The 17103-nt window shown below is 41.4% G+C and overlaps 1 protein-coding gene across 1 annotated transcript in view; it reads left to right on the top strand.

Moving 5' to 3' along the window:
- The window catches only part of CSMD1 (CUB and Sushi multiple domains 1), a 2397241-nt gene that overhangs the window by 1956541 nt on the left and 423597 nt on the right, over positions 1–17103 (top strand). The window contains exons 34-36 of the mRNA XM_033936341.1: positions 10140–10343; positions 11776–11900; positions 14086–14182. Coding sequence (XP_033792232.1) covers positions 10140–10343; positions 11776–11900; positions 14086–14182 — 426 coding nt within the window. The remainder of the gene's footprint in view (positions 1–10139; positions 10344–11775; positions 11901–14085; positions 14183–17103) is intronic.

Raw genomic sequence — 17103 nt, forward strand, 5'->3', positions numbered from 1 at the left:
GTGTTTTCCTGCCTTGTCGTGAAATATGTGACCGCATTTCTAGTGCTGCCTGTTTCCCGGACTTATAACTACCCTAGAGAATGGTGCCTACCCTCCAAATGAACACAGTAATCTGGCTAGCAGAGTCAATCATTTTATTTATCACCCTCTATTCCAGGCTGACCTTATTCCCTCTTCAGTTTTCCACTGGGCTGATTTCAATTTTGTTTCACAGCAGTGTGAAACATTTACGAAAGGATTGAGAATAATTGCTATAGAAAATAGAATTTCTCTCTGACAGTCTAAAAACAGAAATAAAAATCAAAAATAAAACTTTTTCTAGTTAGCCGTGTTTTATGTTGAGAGACAAAACCTGTGGCCGCCAGCAGATGATGGTTTTAGCTTCCCCATAAATATTTGATGCATTGCAATACCAGATTCTAGAAATTGATTTTTGCCCTCTGTCTGAATCTCATTGGTTGCTGAAAAGATTTTTGATCTATTGAGGGTAATATACAGACATTGAACAACTCATAGTAATAGCTATGATGTTCTCTAGCTTTGCTGTTCCCTTTCTGTTTAATTTTCTTCTCTCACGGATATAGCAGGGCAATTTTCAGAGTTATTTACCTGCATCTGAAAATTGCCTCGCTTTCTGCAGTATTAAGTAGATGTGGACCTCTGTAATAAGCATATTTCAGCTAGACTGCAAGGAACTAAGAGCAAGAGCAAAAGTTAAATATGCTGATGAGAGAGTCTATAGAAAATTGTTATTCCTCCTTTAACAGCGCCCCCCTCACAGTCACAGAGCTGCCTTAAAAGGCGGGCTACAGAACAAGGAAGAGATGACTTAGCAGGAGCAGTGTATAAAAATTATTTTTATGTAAATGAGCCCATTAAGAGATATATAATATTTGGTGACCACACTAACAATGTGTGTAACTGAAGTAAATTGTGGAAAAATAGTGATAAAGGTCCTCAGTATTCACAATTCATTTTCAGGAAATTCCTGCTCCCAGAGTTGCTAATATTATATTATACTATACTATGCTAATATTGTATTATACTATACTAATAACTCTGGGAGCAGGAATTAGTTAGTACTAGCTGATCACCCGGCGTTGCCCGGATATTTATTTATCCCAATCTTCTGGTATCGATAGACTTGTATTCAGTGATTACGTCTGGAACTTGAACTTAAACAACATTTGGAGTGTCAGTATTCATCTCTGTGAGGCCAAAAAGTATGGGATAGGCACTAATATCTAATATCACTCTTCCCACCCCCATAGTATATTTTCCCAGATAGTAAGTCATATGTGTACCAAGTTTGGTTGACATCTCTCCATGCATTCATGGATTAAATACCAATATCTGTTGTTTTCGATGTCACCCCCTCTTTCCCCCCCTCCAGTATTTGTGACCAGATAGTAAGTCTTATGTATAGCAAGTTTGGTTGAAATCTGACCATGTGTTTATGGATTAGCCACTAATATCTGTCATTCTCGATGTCACCCCCTTCTAACCCCCTTCCCCCCCACTCATATGTCACGCTCTCCCCCCCCCCCCCCCAGTATTTGCCCCCAGATAGTAAGTCATATGTACACCAAGTTTGGTTGAAATCTCTCCATGTGTTTCAGAGTTATGCTGAGTATTCATCTGAGCGAGCCTGAAAACACTATGGGATAGACAGTAAAATCTCTTGATTTCAATATTTTTTAGATGCCACCCCATTCCCACCCCCACAGTATTTGTCCCTAGATAGTAAGTCATATGTATGCCAAGTTTTGTTGAAATCTGTCCATGCATTTCAGAGTTATGCTGGAACATATAAACATACATACACACATTCAATTTTATATATGTGGAGGGGCATAATCAAAAAAAGCATCTAAGTCCCCTTTTGGCCTAAGTCCCTAAACGTTCAACCCAGAAGCAGGGAAAGTGTCCATAACCAAAACAAACGTCCATGTTTTGATTATGGCCTTCTCCTGCCTAAACGCCCAATCTCCACTAAAAGTACCTACACTTTTAAGCCATAATGAAACAAAAAAATGCCTAAGCCAAAAACGTCCAACAGAAGGGCTTTTAGGCGAAGGAGGAGCCAGTCCTTCGCCTAAAAGCTGGATTCTGTAACTGGTGTCTGTCAAAAACAACACCAGTTACAGAATTCCCCCCTCCCCACAACCATCCAGGCAGGAGGGTGCCAAGCCCTCCTGCCATGAAAAACCGCGACCCCCCCTCACGACAACATCGGGGCAAGAGGGAGCCCAAACCCTCTTGCCCCTTTGAAGCCGCGACCCCCCCCCGACTCAATCGGGGCAAGAGGGAGCCCAAGCCCTCTTGCCCCGTTGAAGCCGCGACCCCCCCGACTCGATCGGGGCAAGAGGGAGCCCAAGCCCTCCTGGCCCAGGCAACCCCCCTATCCCCACTCCCCACTACATTACAGGTAGGAGGGATCCCAGGCCTTCCTGCCCTCGACGAACCCCCCTCCCCCCAATGTCTATCCCCCCCAGAACCCCCGATCGGCCCCCCAGCCGACCTACGACCCCCCCGGATGACCCCAGGACCCCCCCACCCCACCCCCCTTCCCCGTACCTTTTCGTCGTTGGCCGGACAGACGGGTGCCAAACCCGTCCGTCCAGCATGCAGGCCACCGGAGAATGGGGCCGGATTGGCCCAGCAGTACCAAAGCCCTGCCTACTGGTGGGGCCTAAGGCACCTGGGCCAATCAGAATAGGCCCAGGAGCCTTAGACCCCTCCTGTGGGCTGGGCCTTAGGCACATGGGCCCACCCGGGGAATAGGTGTATAAGTAGCATTGTGAGACTCAAAAGTGAAAGGGAGAAATATGTAGAAGCTGATAAAGAAAAGGATGAATTGCTTAACAAATATTTATATTCTATATTCACGGCTGAAGCGCCAGGAGCGGGACCGCAGAAGACAAATGTGAATAGGGATGGAGGAGTAATAGACCCTGATCAATTTTCAGAGGGTTGTGTTCATGAGGAGCTAGCTAAAATAAAGGTAGACAAAGCGATGGGACCAGATGGTATACATCCAAGGATCCTGAAGGAACGTAGGGAAGTTCTGGTAGCTCCGCTGGCTGACCTTTTCATCGAGTCTCTAGAGTCGGGAGTGGTACCAGAGGGCAGATGTAGTCCCTCTCCACAAAAGTGGAAGTAAGGAAGAAGTAGGGAATTACAGGTCAGTAAGTCTGACTTCTGTGATAAGCAAGTTAATGAAATGTTTTTAAAACAGAGAATGGTCAAGTTTCTGGAATCCTGTGGATTATAGGAACAGAGGCAACATGGATTCACTAGAGGTAGGTCTTGTCAGACAAATCTGATCAATTTCTTTGACTTGGTGACAAGATGATTGGATACAGGATGTGCACTAGATGTGGTATATTTAGATTTTAGCAAAGTCTTTGACAGTGTTCCACACAGACTTCTAATAAATAAACTGAGTGCCCTTGTGATAGGTCCCAAAGTGATGGGCTGGGTCAGGAGCTGCTTGAGTAGAAGAAGACAGAGGGTAGTGATCAATGGAGATCACTCTGAGGAAAGGGATGTTACCAGTGGTGTGCCTCAAGGTTCTGTTCTTGGGCCTGTTCTTTTTAACATTTTTATAAATAATATTGCTGAAGGGTTGTCGGGTAAGATTTTCCTCTTTGTAGATGATACAAAAATCTGCAATAGAGTAGACATGCCGAATGGTGTGAATAATATGAAGAAAGACCTGGTGAAGCTTAAAGAATGGTCTGAAATTTGGCAGCTAAAATTTAATGCTAAGAAATGCAAAGTCATACATTTGGGCTGCAAAAACCCGAGGGAACAGTACAGTTTAGGGGGTGAAGAACTTATATGCACAACGGAAGAGCAGGACTTGGGTGTGATTGTATGTGATGATCTTAAGGTGACCAAATAGGTTGAAAAGGTGATGGCGAAAGCTAGAAGAATACTAGGTTGCATAGGGAGAGATATGGCCAGTAGGAAAAAGGAGGCAGTGATGCCTCTGTATAAGACTCTGGTGAGACCTCATTTAGAATATTGTGTACAATTCTGGAGACCGCACCTTCAAATAGATATAACCTTCAAAAAGATATAAAAAGGATGGAGTCGGTCCAGAGGAAGGCTACTAAAATGGTGTTTGGTCTTTGTGATAAGGCATATGGGGACAGACTTAAAGATCTCAATCTGTATACTTTGGAGGAAAGGCAGAAGAGGGGAGATATGATAGAGACATTTAAATACCTACGTAATATAAATGTGCATGAGACAAGGAAATTGCAAAGAGAGGGTATAGAATGAAGTGATAGGCTCCAGAATAATCTGATGAAAAGATTTTTACAGAAAGGGCGGTAGATGCATGGAACAGTCTCCCGGAAGAGGTGGTGGAAACAGAGACTATGTCTGAATTCAAGAGGGCCTGGGATAGGCATGTGGGATCTCTCAGAGAGAGAAAGAGACGATGGTTACTGTGGATGGGCAGCCTAGATGGGCCATTTGGCCTTTATCTGCTGTCATGTTTCTATGTTTCTCTATGTAACTTGTAGATTTTAAGATTCTTGCTGCTAACCTCTGCTCCTAACTGTCCCTACCAGTGTTCCCTCTAAGGTTAAGCATGCACAACCACACACTGTTCTTAATGTGGTCATGCATCATTCCTGAATCTGCTGCAGAAGTGTAGGAGTCTATGCCACTGGAAGTACTGCTCAGTGAAATCAAATGAAGTCACAACTGCGTTCTTAAGTGTGAGTCATACTTAATGCGGGTGTCTGTATATTGGGGACTGCCTATATGACTAATTATCTGAAATATCCTTATAACAATTAGTCATCTGACAAGACACAAGGTGGGGGGGGAGGAGAGTGAAATTGCACAACAGTAAGTTTACTAGTTAACAAAAAAAATCAAACAAACCTGGAACTTGAAATAAGAATACAAACTGCAAAAGAACTTGAAATAAGGTCATTTTAATCCTATAAACGAGGTACCAGTCTAAGAGGTCTTATACTAAATATTAGTGCAGATTTTTCTTCCACTCCCTCACCTTGTTTTTGTGCTCCGCTCTCTTTATTTCTCCCTACTCTTTCTCTTTCATCTGTCCCTTCCCTTAGCTCTATCTCTCTAGCTATACGGTATCTTTGTGTGCTTGGTTCTGTGTGATAGTACTCGAATGTTTCTGTGTTTTTAATTGTATGTTTCTGGTGATGTTGGTGGTGCAGGTGGAGGAGATATGGCACTGATGGATATGTTATCAAATAGCCCAAAATAGGGAGAAATATGTCTGTGTAAGAAAATACTTTTCTAACAATTTATCACAGAATGTACATTACAGAACACAATCATCAAATATATAATTAAAAAAAAAATTTTTTATGAAAGTGCTTAGACCAACCTACGTGCTCAATGGGTTCAAGCAATAGTGGCACATGGGACCATCATAGCACTTCAAAAATTCCCATACCCCCAAAAAACTTTAAATAAAGCCAAGGTACTTATTTTTGCCTTATCAGCGGTGTTACACCATTTCTGCCACTTCTTGCTATCCCTTGTGTGCTGTTACACCATGCTACACTCCCCTAGAGGTAAATCAGCTAACAATGTGTGGTTTCTTAATTCTATTTTCCATTAATTCATGGTTTCAGTAGTAATGGCTAATTGGATTATAGGGTTCCTTTTACGAAGCTGCGTTAGGACATTAATGTACAGAATAGCGAGCGCTACATTGCCAAGCTCGCTAGACGCTAACACCAGCATTGAGCTGGCGTTAGTTCTAGCCATGTAGCGTGCGGTGTAGTGTGCGGTAATATCCTGCGTGCTCTAAAAACGCTAGCACACCTTAGTAAAAGGAGCCCTTAGTATCTGCTAAAACCTGCTAGTTATGTCATCAAATGGTAAACAAAAAAGTTATTCAAACATGTCATTTGCAAATTATTATCCTTGACAATCACTTTATTGGATGAAGATGCATCTTTATTTAACTTCATCTCTGTAGCATTAAAACTAATTGTTCAACACTGGGAAGATAATTCTAACCTTTTCATTTACATTTGGTGGAACACATTGTTCAGGAAATATGAAGACATCATTCCTTGTAATTTACCTCCGAGGTGAAAAGATATTTGTAAATTGTTCAAATTAGATGAATACATTTCCCAAAATTTGTGATCATTGATTTTATTGTTTTATTTTGTGCTCATGGCTTCTGTTCTGTTCGCAAAAAGTCATTTATTACTTATGATTATTATAATTACAATTTGATAAACTTCTGTTCTCTTTTTGTTAATTTGCATTAAGTTCTAAAATTCAATACAAATGACATTTGGGAAAAAAAAGAAAAGTTTATATTCTGAAGAAAATTCAAATGCATTTTCTTGGATTGTTTTAAATGAAAACTGTTTTTAGTTGAGGAAAAAATGTAGTTAAGAGAAGGCTAACAAGGTGTTATAAACTTTCAGGCTAGCAACACTACCATACTTGAATATGTCCTGAATATCTCATGTTTTGTTTATAACATTTTATAGTTTACTGAACATCATACTTTATGCTAATTAATTAATTTAAAATTAGCCATGCTTCATTTAAAATGACTTAATAAGTAAATTTCTCCCCTTTTATGAAGCCACATTAGGGTTTTTTTTATTACCGGCCGCAGCGGAAAAAGCTCCGACGCTCATAGAATTCCTATGAGCATTGGAGCTTTTACTACCATGGCTGGCGATAAAAAAACCCTAACCCGGCTTCATAAAAGGTGGGATAAGTTGGGTACAGAATTAATGAGTACATGCGATTATTAATGAAATGGAAATAGTAGATGAACTCATGGCGATGTTATTTCTAGTGCAATGTGTCTAGTGGTCCTGAACGTGAGGGTTTTGCATCTGAATCCGCAAGTTGCTTGCAGAATGCTGACTATCATTTTTTGAACTCTGCCTCTTTCCCAGGGAGCTGCTTCTGTCCCCCTAATTTATTTATTTATTTTTCCATCAAGCAAGTTGTTCAGAAGTATTTCTGATCTGCTCTACGATTTTATTATTTTCGGGGTTTTTTTTTTTAAGTGTTCGGTTGGAGGTTCGGTGCCCAAAGGTTCCGTCTTGTTGGGACCTCTGCCTGGAAGAAGACACAGACTCATGCTGTGGAAGTCTGCTGCTAGCAGGATCAACCCTCGGGGACACTTTATTTGTATTTTTTAATTTATTTATATACCACTTATATTCTAAGAGGTTTTATATTCAGGTACTTTATTATATTTCCCTATCTGTCCTGGTGGGCTCAAACTCTATCTAGTGTACCTGGGGAAATGGGGGGTATTAAGTGACTTGCCCAGAGTCACAGTGAGCAGCGAGGGATTTGAACCTACAGTCTCAAGGTGTTGAGGCTATAGCTCTAACCACTGCACCACACATATTATGGCTGCCACAATTGACCCCAGGACCGGCAGATAAAGCCATGTCATGGGAGTCGAACTCTGTAGCAGATCCAAAATCTATTTCTGGAGCGTCAGTCAGTTTGGATCTGTAAGAAAGACCTGGTCCAAGACCATGTCGAACAAAACTCACAGGTACGCCAGGCTCTGAGTTGGCTCCAGCTAGCTGTTTTTGAAGTTGACAAACTATCTTAAGTCCTGGAGGAGTTGGACAACTCTCAAAACTGCCAGTTCACATTCCTTCTGAATGGGGTTCTAATTAGTCAATTGTCCATCTGGATCCCTGTCTTTAGAGGTGTGCTGCCACCACCACCATCACCTTGGTAAAAGGGCAAAGTACCATCGTGAGGCCCAAAAGGAGCTCCAAGAACTGGAAATGCTGCTCCAGAACATGAAACCACAAGTACCAACTGTGGGCCAAAAAAATGGGAATGTGTGCATGTGTGGCATGGCCCCAGCATGTTTGATGGGTTCTATTCTGCCTTATGCTCCATTACCAAAACTTTGTTCAGTTACTTGTGTAGAACTGTCCATTCCTCCAGTTAAACATCGTAGGCTGGTGAGCTCAAGAACTACTATGTTCTCCTGTATTGGTCCTCAGGAATGGAATCAAATCCCAACATATATATACGACAGCAGGGAAATTTGTGTAACTTTAAGAAATTGCTGAAGAAACATCTGTTTTGAAGTATGAAATATTAAGTTCTAATGCAAACTATTGTGATGATATGAGCGCTGGTCGCTGACATAGTAATGTTTAGATTTGGATCATGTATGTCTGTGTGTTTTACATATTGTGTATGTTTTATTGTGAGCCACACTATAAAAAGTGGGTTATAAATGAATAAAAACAAACAAACAAACCACTTCCCTGGAAGTGAAGAGCAGTCTACAGTGGTGGCTGCATATGGTAGCCCTCTCAAGGGGCATGCCACTCTGAATTTCCTCCTGGGAGATTCTAACGACTGATGCCAGCTTTTACGGTTGGTGGGTCATTGCAATGGACACCCAGTTTGGGGTTGTTGGACACTGGCTCAGTAAAAGTGGTCCATAAATCGACAAACTCAGAGTTATTCGACTAGCACTTCAGGCAGTGGAGAAGTCTCTGGAAGGCAAGGCAGTCAGAGCCCTCTTGGAGAATGTGACAGTGGTAGCCTTTGTCAAAAGGCAAGTAGGTACCAGAAGTGCCATGTTATGCCTAGAAACTCAACTCCTCTTTTGGTGGGCAGAAGCCCATATGCAGTCCCTCTCGACCATGCATATATTGGGAGCGGAAAATGTGCAGTTCGACTTTCATAGTCGACAGATTTTTTACCCAAGGGAATTGTCACCATCCTCCCAGGCATTCAACACCATAATTTAGCAATGGGGGCATCCACAGATGGATCTGATGGCATTGGTTGTAAACACAAGGGTGGATCGCTTTTACAGCTGAAGATATGAGCCTGGAAGTGTGGGATTGGATGCTTTAGTTCAACCGTGGCCAGAAAAAGAGCTCTTGGTCCATACTAAGGTGAGTCATCCACAGGATTGTGAGTCATCTGGGGTTTGTATTCCTCATGGCACCCAATTGGTTCAGCAGGCCATAATATGTGGATCTAGTTTGCCTCCAGAGGGATGAAGGCCTCAGACTGCTGGTCCAAGTGGATCCTTTCACTCAGGGTCTCATCCCTGTTGAGAATCTGAAACACTTTGGGCTTACAACATGGCTCTTCAGCAACTTGCCCTGACGAGAAAGGGCTAGTCAAACGTGGTCATTTCAACCCTGCTTAGAGCTAAGAAGTCATAGATGGTAACAGCTTGTGCCAAGTCCTGGAAGTCCTTTCAGCACTGATGTACTGTGGATGATGTAGAGCCCTTACGAGCTCCAATTTCAGTAGTCCTGGACTTTTTGCAAGAGGGACTTCAAAAAGGTATGTCGATCAGATCACTGAAGATGCAGATAGTAGGCCTTTCTTATTTCCAATCTCGGGGGGGGGGGAAGTGGGGGATAGGCTTTCTAGCCTCTTACTCAGATATCGCCCAGTTCATTAGAGTCGCTCTTTGGTTGCTCCTTCCTTTATCTTCCTGGGATTTTAACACCGTATTACAAGGTCTCAGTAGAGCTCCATATGAGCCCTTACAAGAGGCTTACCTTCTGGATCTAACAGTCAAGAAGATATTTCTGGTGGTAATTACATCGACAAGATGAATTGCTGAGTTACAAGTTCTGTCCTGCAGAGAACCATTCCCTAAGTTTATGGAAGCAGGGATTTCCTTGCACATGGTTCCATCCATTTTATTGAAAGTAGTCTCAGTCTTCAATGTCAATCAGATTAGTGCTGATTGTACACATTTTTTGAACCTGTTTAAATCACTGTTATAATGTTAATGGATATGTTTGTTACAGAGCAGAACTGAATTGTAGTGTTGGGGATTTTTTCCCTTTTCCCTCCTTCCAGTTATGTCTGTCATTGCAGTGCTTCTTGATTGCTTTTGTGTAAACTGAGGGGACAGGAGCAGCTCCTTGGGAAGTAGGCGGAGTTGAAACATGATTGTCAGCATTCTGCAAGCAACTTGCAGGTTCAGATGCAAAACTCTAGCTTTCAGGACCACTAGACATATATACAAGAAAGAAGATTATCAAGGTAAGAACCTAATCTTTCTTAATAATATGCTGATTAAAATAAGTGCACCATTTTAGCAACATCTCTCATAGGTTATTTTTGTTTGTTTTCTTTGTATGTAGCTGTTCCACGCACTAGTGACACACAATGCAGTTCGGTTCCAGAACCAAGATATGGTAGAAGGATTGGGTCTGAATTCTCAGCAGGCTCTATAGTTCGATTTGAATGCAGTCCAGGCTATCTGCTACAAGGTTCTAAAGCAATCCAGTGTAAGACTGTGCCCAATGCTTTAGCTCAGTGGAATGACACAGTACCAAGCTGCATAGGTAAGAAGAAAATTTTCTTTAGATTAACTTTTGAATGACAAAAATTTCTAAATAAAAATAGCATACTGATCCTATCAAATTTATAGTCCATTCAGAAAGAAAATGAACAACAATTTATTAATAGACTAAAAATAAAGCTTATATTATTACATTACATTACATTATAGTTTATTATTGTGAAGGTGCATGCTTTGTTAACTAATTTCTTGCAATTTAAGAAAACTATATCACTTCAGTTTCTAATGTTAAAAAAAAATCTATTGATTCACCTTATCATAGGCTTATGCTCTATGGTAACAGTTCTGTAAATTGAAGACAATTTCTTATCTTAAGGATTATATCTAAGAGGTTATAGAATAATAGAGCTAGTGACATAGTAAGGGGGAGGGCGGTCCACCCTGGGCACCCATGCTCCTCTCCGCCTCCCACACTGCTGCACAAGTGTGTCGCTTCCCTTCCCCCATACCTCTCTTAACGTTCCTAGCATAGCAGGAACCTCCATTCTGCTGTCGCGCTTCGGTTCTTCTTCTGATGTCACTTCCTGAACCCGAGTCTAGGAAGTGACATCAGAGGGGCAGTCCACCCAGGTATGACAGCAGGTTGGGGATTGCTGCTCGTGCCTGGAACGTTACAAAGGTATGGGGGAAGGGAAGCAGTGTGTATGCACAGCAGTTGGGGGCAGGGAAGGAACATGTAGGGGTTGGGATGCGGCAGAGAAGAGGGCAGGGGAGGCGCACCACCACCCAGGGTGTCTTTCACCCTCTCTACACCACTGAATAGAGCAAATCTTTATCTGTACTCCATATGTGCTCACTTATGACAGGCCAAAGGCTGACATAAGTAGATGCACCTAAGTAAATGAATTACCGTCTATCCCCCAAATTCTATATATGGAGCCTAAAAAAAAATCAGTGCTGGCAGAACAAGACTTAGCACAATTCTAATAAAGGCCTGCTTAGCCCTTGTACACCTGACTAACATTTAGGTGAGCCCATTTGGGCCAATGAAAACCAGGTCTAAATACCTGCACCTAAGTTGTGCGTAGATCGGGCGTATTCTATAACAGTGCACCTAACTTTTAGGAATGCCCAAGATCTGTCCATGGTCCTGCCCCCTTTAAGTTTCACACACTAGAATTTATGTGTACCATTTTATAGAATGCTCTTAGAAAGTTGTGCACATAACTTCTAATTACTACTAATCAGCATCAATTATTAGGTGTTAATTGCCATTTATTAGTACTGATTAGCTTGGAAAAGAATTAAGTTGTGCGCCCAAATCTGTGCGATGCACAGATTTGCCTGTGCAACTTGGGTTGCACCATACAGAATCTGGGCTTATGTGAATACAAGTGCAACTATCTACAGCAAGTATATCTGTTGTAGTGTGGTGTAGAGTATACCATTGATTTTATGCCGTTCTTATCTCCCAGTACCATGTAGCGGGAATTTCACTGAGCGGAGGGGTACTATCTTGTCACCCGGGTATCCTGAGCCATATGGCAACAGTTTGAATTGTGTGTGGAAAATCATAGTAACTGAAGGATCAGGTATTCAGGTAAGTCTGGGTTCTGCAAAATAGCAAGATGTTACTGCTATACATTTGTTTTACATAATTGTAGGGTTGGTATTCAAAGGGGTTTAACTTGACAGGTCAGGCTCCTGCCTGGTAAAATCCTACTGAACTAGTCAGCGGCACTTAACCCGAGTAGAGGCACTTAACCAGTCAGCGGCACTTAACCCGAGTGCAGCTGGCCATTCTTTAACCAGTTAGATTAAGGGCAGTACAGGGGTGGAGCTTGGGCAGATCTGGTACTTAGCCTGTTGGTGGTGATATTCAGTCTATTTGGCTCAGCAAGCACAAAAATGCCCTGTTTTACTAAGCTGCGGTAGCGGTTTCTACTAGAGAATGAAATGGGGACAAATTTTCCCCCGTTCCCGCAGGAACTCATTTTCCCAACCCGCGAGTTCTTTTTCCTGGCCCTGCCCCATTCCTGCAAGCTTTGTCCTGATCTGCACAAGGCTCAAACGCTTTAAAATCATAAGTGTTTGAGACTTGTGCAGTTAAGGCTGAGCTTACAGGAACAGTACAGAGACAAAACTTATAGGGTTGGGACGGGGAAATTGAGTTCCCGTGTCATTCTCTAGTTTCTACTGCAGTCCGGAGTGCTAAATGTTCTGCTGCTCATAGGAATTCTATGTCAGAGCATTTATTTATTATATTATCTATACTGTTCTCCCAGGGGAAATCAGAAGGGTTTACATGAATTTATTCAGGATACTCAAACATTTTTCCCTGTCTGTCTAATGTACCTGGGCAATGGGGTGTTTAAGTGACTTACCCAAATGACAAAAAGGCGGTATACAAGTCCCCTATTCCCTTTTACTTTCTGAGGCCTACCTTGCAAATCAAAGGGAGGGTGAATAGGGATCAGGGTAATAGCAATCTCCAGTCACTGCTGCCTCTTCTAACCCTTCTTCAAAATGATTCCTAACAATTGTATCAGACTTCTACCACTAGGGATTAAGCTCCTATATCAGGGTGGTATTATAAGACTACTGTTAGCACCAGAAGGTCAAGGAGAGACTAGAAATCACTCCTGACCCAACCCAAGTATGGCCTCCAAGATCTGCTAGAGTTTAGGAAGGATGCATTCAGGAATGGGGGGCATTTAGAGGTTCAGAATTGGGGTACAACTATGGTGTCTTACCAAAAGGAGATTATTTAGGGAACAGGTCCTACTTCTACCAAGAAGTGACCTGGAAGCATTTGGCTTCCGCTTTGTGGCCCAATTCTTCAGAGATGAAAAAGTAACCCTGCAAACAGTATTACTTTTGTATTGCAGGGGGACTAACCTGAGATACTACAGGTTAGTTTTTCCCACACCAAATTAATGTACCTTGAAAGCTGAACTTTTACTACATCTTAATTATTACCCCCTCGAGATACCTATCAGTGTAGTAGCAGCCACTATATGGATACTCGAGGCCCCCTCCTACTTCGACTTCAGAAAATCTCTCAAAACTTACCTATTCACCAAACAAGACCCCTAGCGGCCCCTCCCGCTCTCATTTCTCCTCCCCCCCAGCTCTCCACCCCCCCCTTTAAATCTTCTCTCTTCACTTTCTTAAACAACCTCCCTCCATCCTCTGTCAATTTCGGTATTTACCTGTTACTCAATTGTTTATTTATTTGTAAATCTGCTCGAAAACGTAGATCCTATTCTAATTGATGTAAACCGATGTAAATTGATATAATTAACGTGTTACTTAATTGTTGATTTGCTTGTAAATCTGCTTGAAAAAGTAGATCCTATTCTAATTGATGTAAACCGCCTAGAACTCACCGGGTATGGCGGTATATAAAAATAAAAATTATTATTATTATTATATTTCTTATAGAGTATCCGTCCCTCTATGTTCTTTTCATGTACTTGTATTTTTTTTCCTCCTACAAAGAGCAATATTTTAATCTATAAATCTGGATTAAATTGTGCACATCTAGAGATGATGGTAATCTGTCCTATTTGATAATTAAATTCCCTTTCTTATATATTATTTCTTACTGTAAATTACACTGTTGTGATTTTTAGCAGGAAGTGTCGAATAAAGTACAAAGATAAGGCTGATTTAGTTTAAATAAATTTTTCTGCTCTTTTATTATGTTAATAATTCTTATTAACATTTGCAGTATTTCAGAAGACTGGTCTTTTTCATTAGAAATGTGGTACACTGTTTTACAGATCCAGGTAATAAGTTTTGCTACTGAGCACAACTGGGATTCCCTAGAGATCTATGACGGTGGTGATCTGACAGCACCAAGACTGGGCAGTTTCTCAGGTAAACTGACTGATAACAGACACAGTAATTGACTATTTCAGGTCAAATAAGAAAGGCTGTAATAAAACAATGACAAATGAATGCCCTTTCTTTTGTTCATAATATCAGATCTAGTGTATATTTATGAAACAAGGCAAAAAAGTTATTTACTGCATTGGGTGAATGTATTTGTGCATATCTTCTGTTTGACAAAGACTGCTGAAATGTACTACACATCTTAGACTAAAGCCCCTTTATTCAGGGTTTCAAGAGAACCCTTCTTTCCGATTTATAATGTTTTATAAACTTAATTACAATTTGCATGAACTTTATTATCTATTTTCAGGCATTAAAAATCACGCTGATATCATCAACATCTGGAGCAGGCAGCGAAACAGAATGGAGAACATTTATAGCTTGATATGAACATATGGGCTGGAAGCTAAAAAATGTTTGCCTGCCCTAAAATTCCCATTTGACATCATTTAATTATCCTTTGAAACATTTAAGTGGCCCTGCTCCATAGGGAATAACGGGGTTAAGGGAGAACATATCATAGAAGCATTCATAATAAAAACGTACTGAGCAATAGTCAGCCTGAAGTGTTCAGCAGTTTTAAAGCTGCTGACAGCCATGGGCTAAATGAGGTCAGATATGCAATGCTGGGCCATGTCCAGACACCAGCACTGAATATCCAGGTCTTCACTGGATATGGAATTGATGTGAGTGCTATTAGTATTTTGTGCTACCACCTTTATACCTGTTCCTTATGCAGTCCTACCTGTCGACTCCTATCTTTAAATATATCAAAAACAAAAGAAGTGGCTCGTCACTCACTCATAACATATTTTCAAAAAACTTTGTTAATGGTAATAAACCAGTGCTCAGAGCTGTTCTTCAATATCAGACCAAACACTGGGACACACCCGTGTGTTTATATGACTGTGATATCACTCTCAATCATTGCACTTGTTACTTATTAAGCATATCTCTAAGCTTTAGAGCATTTTAAAACACTTATCTGATATTTGCAGTTCTTGCTTTAGTGGGTTTTTTATTTTTTTTTGGGGGGGTGGGTTCTGACATGGCTGCTGTTTCAGAAAACCCGTAAAGGAATGTCTCTCATCCAATTTCAAAAAATTGTGAAAGGCCTGAGACAGATGCCTGAAATGTAGGCCTGTAAAACGCTGGCCTACATTTCCTAATGTAAAAGTAGATGCCTGCAGCCGACTGAGTTGATCTCAGCCCAGGAATCCCCGTTCAGCTGAGCCAGCTGCACTCCCTTAAACCGCAGCTTCAGGGAGTCCTGCCAGCTCAGCTGAGCCGACTGCAGTGACACCCACCTCCGAGATGCCCACTCCCTCCTGCCTGACACCCTCCACCCCCCCTTCCCCCAGAATGCACTGGGTATGGCCTAGGGCTCTGAATACACTGAGAGGGCTTAGCACCAATTTTGTAATGATTTCAGAATGCAGATAAACCATTGTAGTGCACCAGTGCAAAACTGCAGTGGTGTACTAAAATTTAGATGCACCCATTTATGACCTGTAAATGGCTGGCATAAGTTGGCACACCTAAGGTATACTGTGCAACTGATAGTATTGTATAAATTGTACTCATCATTTGGAAAAACATACTACTCCATCCACGTGTATACCCACCTCACCGTTACTTTGTTGTATTTGTTGTATAATAACACTTATACTTATGCATGTGCTTGTTAATTCCCTGGCACCTCCAGTGTTCATAAGTGCTAGTATTCCATATGTGCATACTTACCCACTAATTCTATATTTGATGCCCATATTTGAGTGCAATCTTAAGATGAAAATGCAACTTAATTGGCTTACAAGCCATTAACAAGCAATAGTTGGCTGATAACACCAGTTAGAATTTGTGTGTCCATCTGGCTGCATGCTGTTCTTTAAAGCAAAGTATCTAAATCCCATTACACCCAACTCAAAAGTGGGCGTGGCTATGGGAGAGGCATTCTGAAAAGTTGCGCTCATTGCTGCAGGATACAGCAGCAATGTGTATCCAACATGGTGCCCAAAGTTAGTACAACAACAACAACAACAAAAAAAAGGTGAGGGAGGCGTCCTATCAGCCAGTAAAACAATCTTTATTTGAACAGATGGCCCCGACAAGGATCCTAGTTTTGCCTTCCTCAGGGGACACTAAATAAGCATATAAAACATAAAGGCCACAAGGTAAATCAAAATATTTAAGCATGTAAAACATAAAATCAAGTCATACAATATATAAAATATGAAATGTAAAATGAAGTATAAAATATACACTGTACAATACAAGATGATAAATGCATAAACATAATGACATGCAGATAAAATGTTTAGGTAAAATGTAAGGAAAGTAGTGCAAAAAAACTCCACTTAAAGGTAGCTGAGAGTCTGCTCAAATGGAAGAAAAAGCCTCAGGTTGTATTGGCAGAGCTCGAGCTCAAACCACCACCTCCACATCATTGGCTAAAAAACTTCCATAGAGTGACAACTCACTGTTGAGGTTTACAATGATTGAGGACTGAGATATTTTGCAACTGAAACCACTGTGAGTATTTAAAGCAGTCTGTTAAAATGCCAACGTTTCACAGCACTAAGCCGTTTCTTCAGAGCTATTATGACCTTGCTGGTGAGATCGTGAGCACTCTGTGAAGATTCAAGCAAGGTCATTTGTAAACATATGCATTCAAAATGAAACTCCAAAACAATTGGGATGCCAACCTTGAGAAGGGGAACAGAAATATAGTAAGCAAATACACAAACTGACATACACTTCCCCTTCTGTATTTGCGGTGGTTAGGGGCAGAGCCGGCCCGTGAATATTGAAAATTTACAAATAACTTTTGGGCCGACTCTGACCCACCCCCGCCTCCCTCCTGCATCCCGGACCTTACCTGGTGGTCTAGCGGTGACGCGGGGCAG

This window comes from Geotrypetes seraphini, chromosome 3 (assembly GCF_902459505.1).
Source record: "Geotrypetes seraphini chromosome 3, aGeoSer1.1, whole genome shotgun sequence".
Lineage (NCBI taxonomy): Eukaryota > Metazoa > Chordata > Amphibia > Gymnophiona > Dermophiidae > Geotrypetes > Geotrypetes seraphini.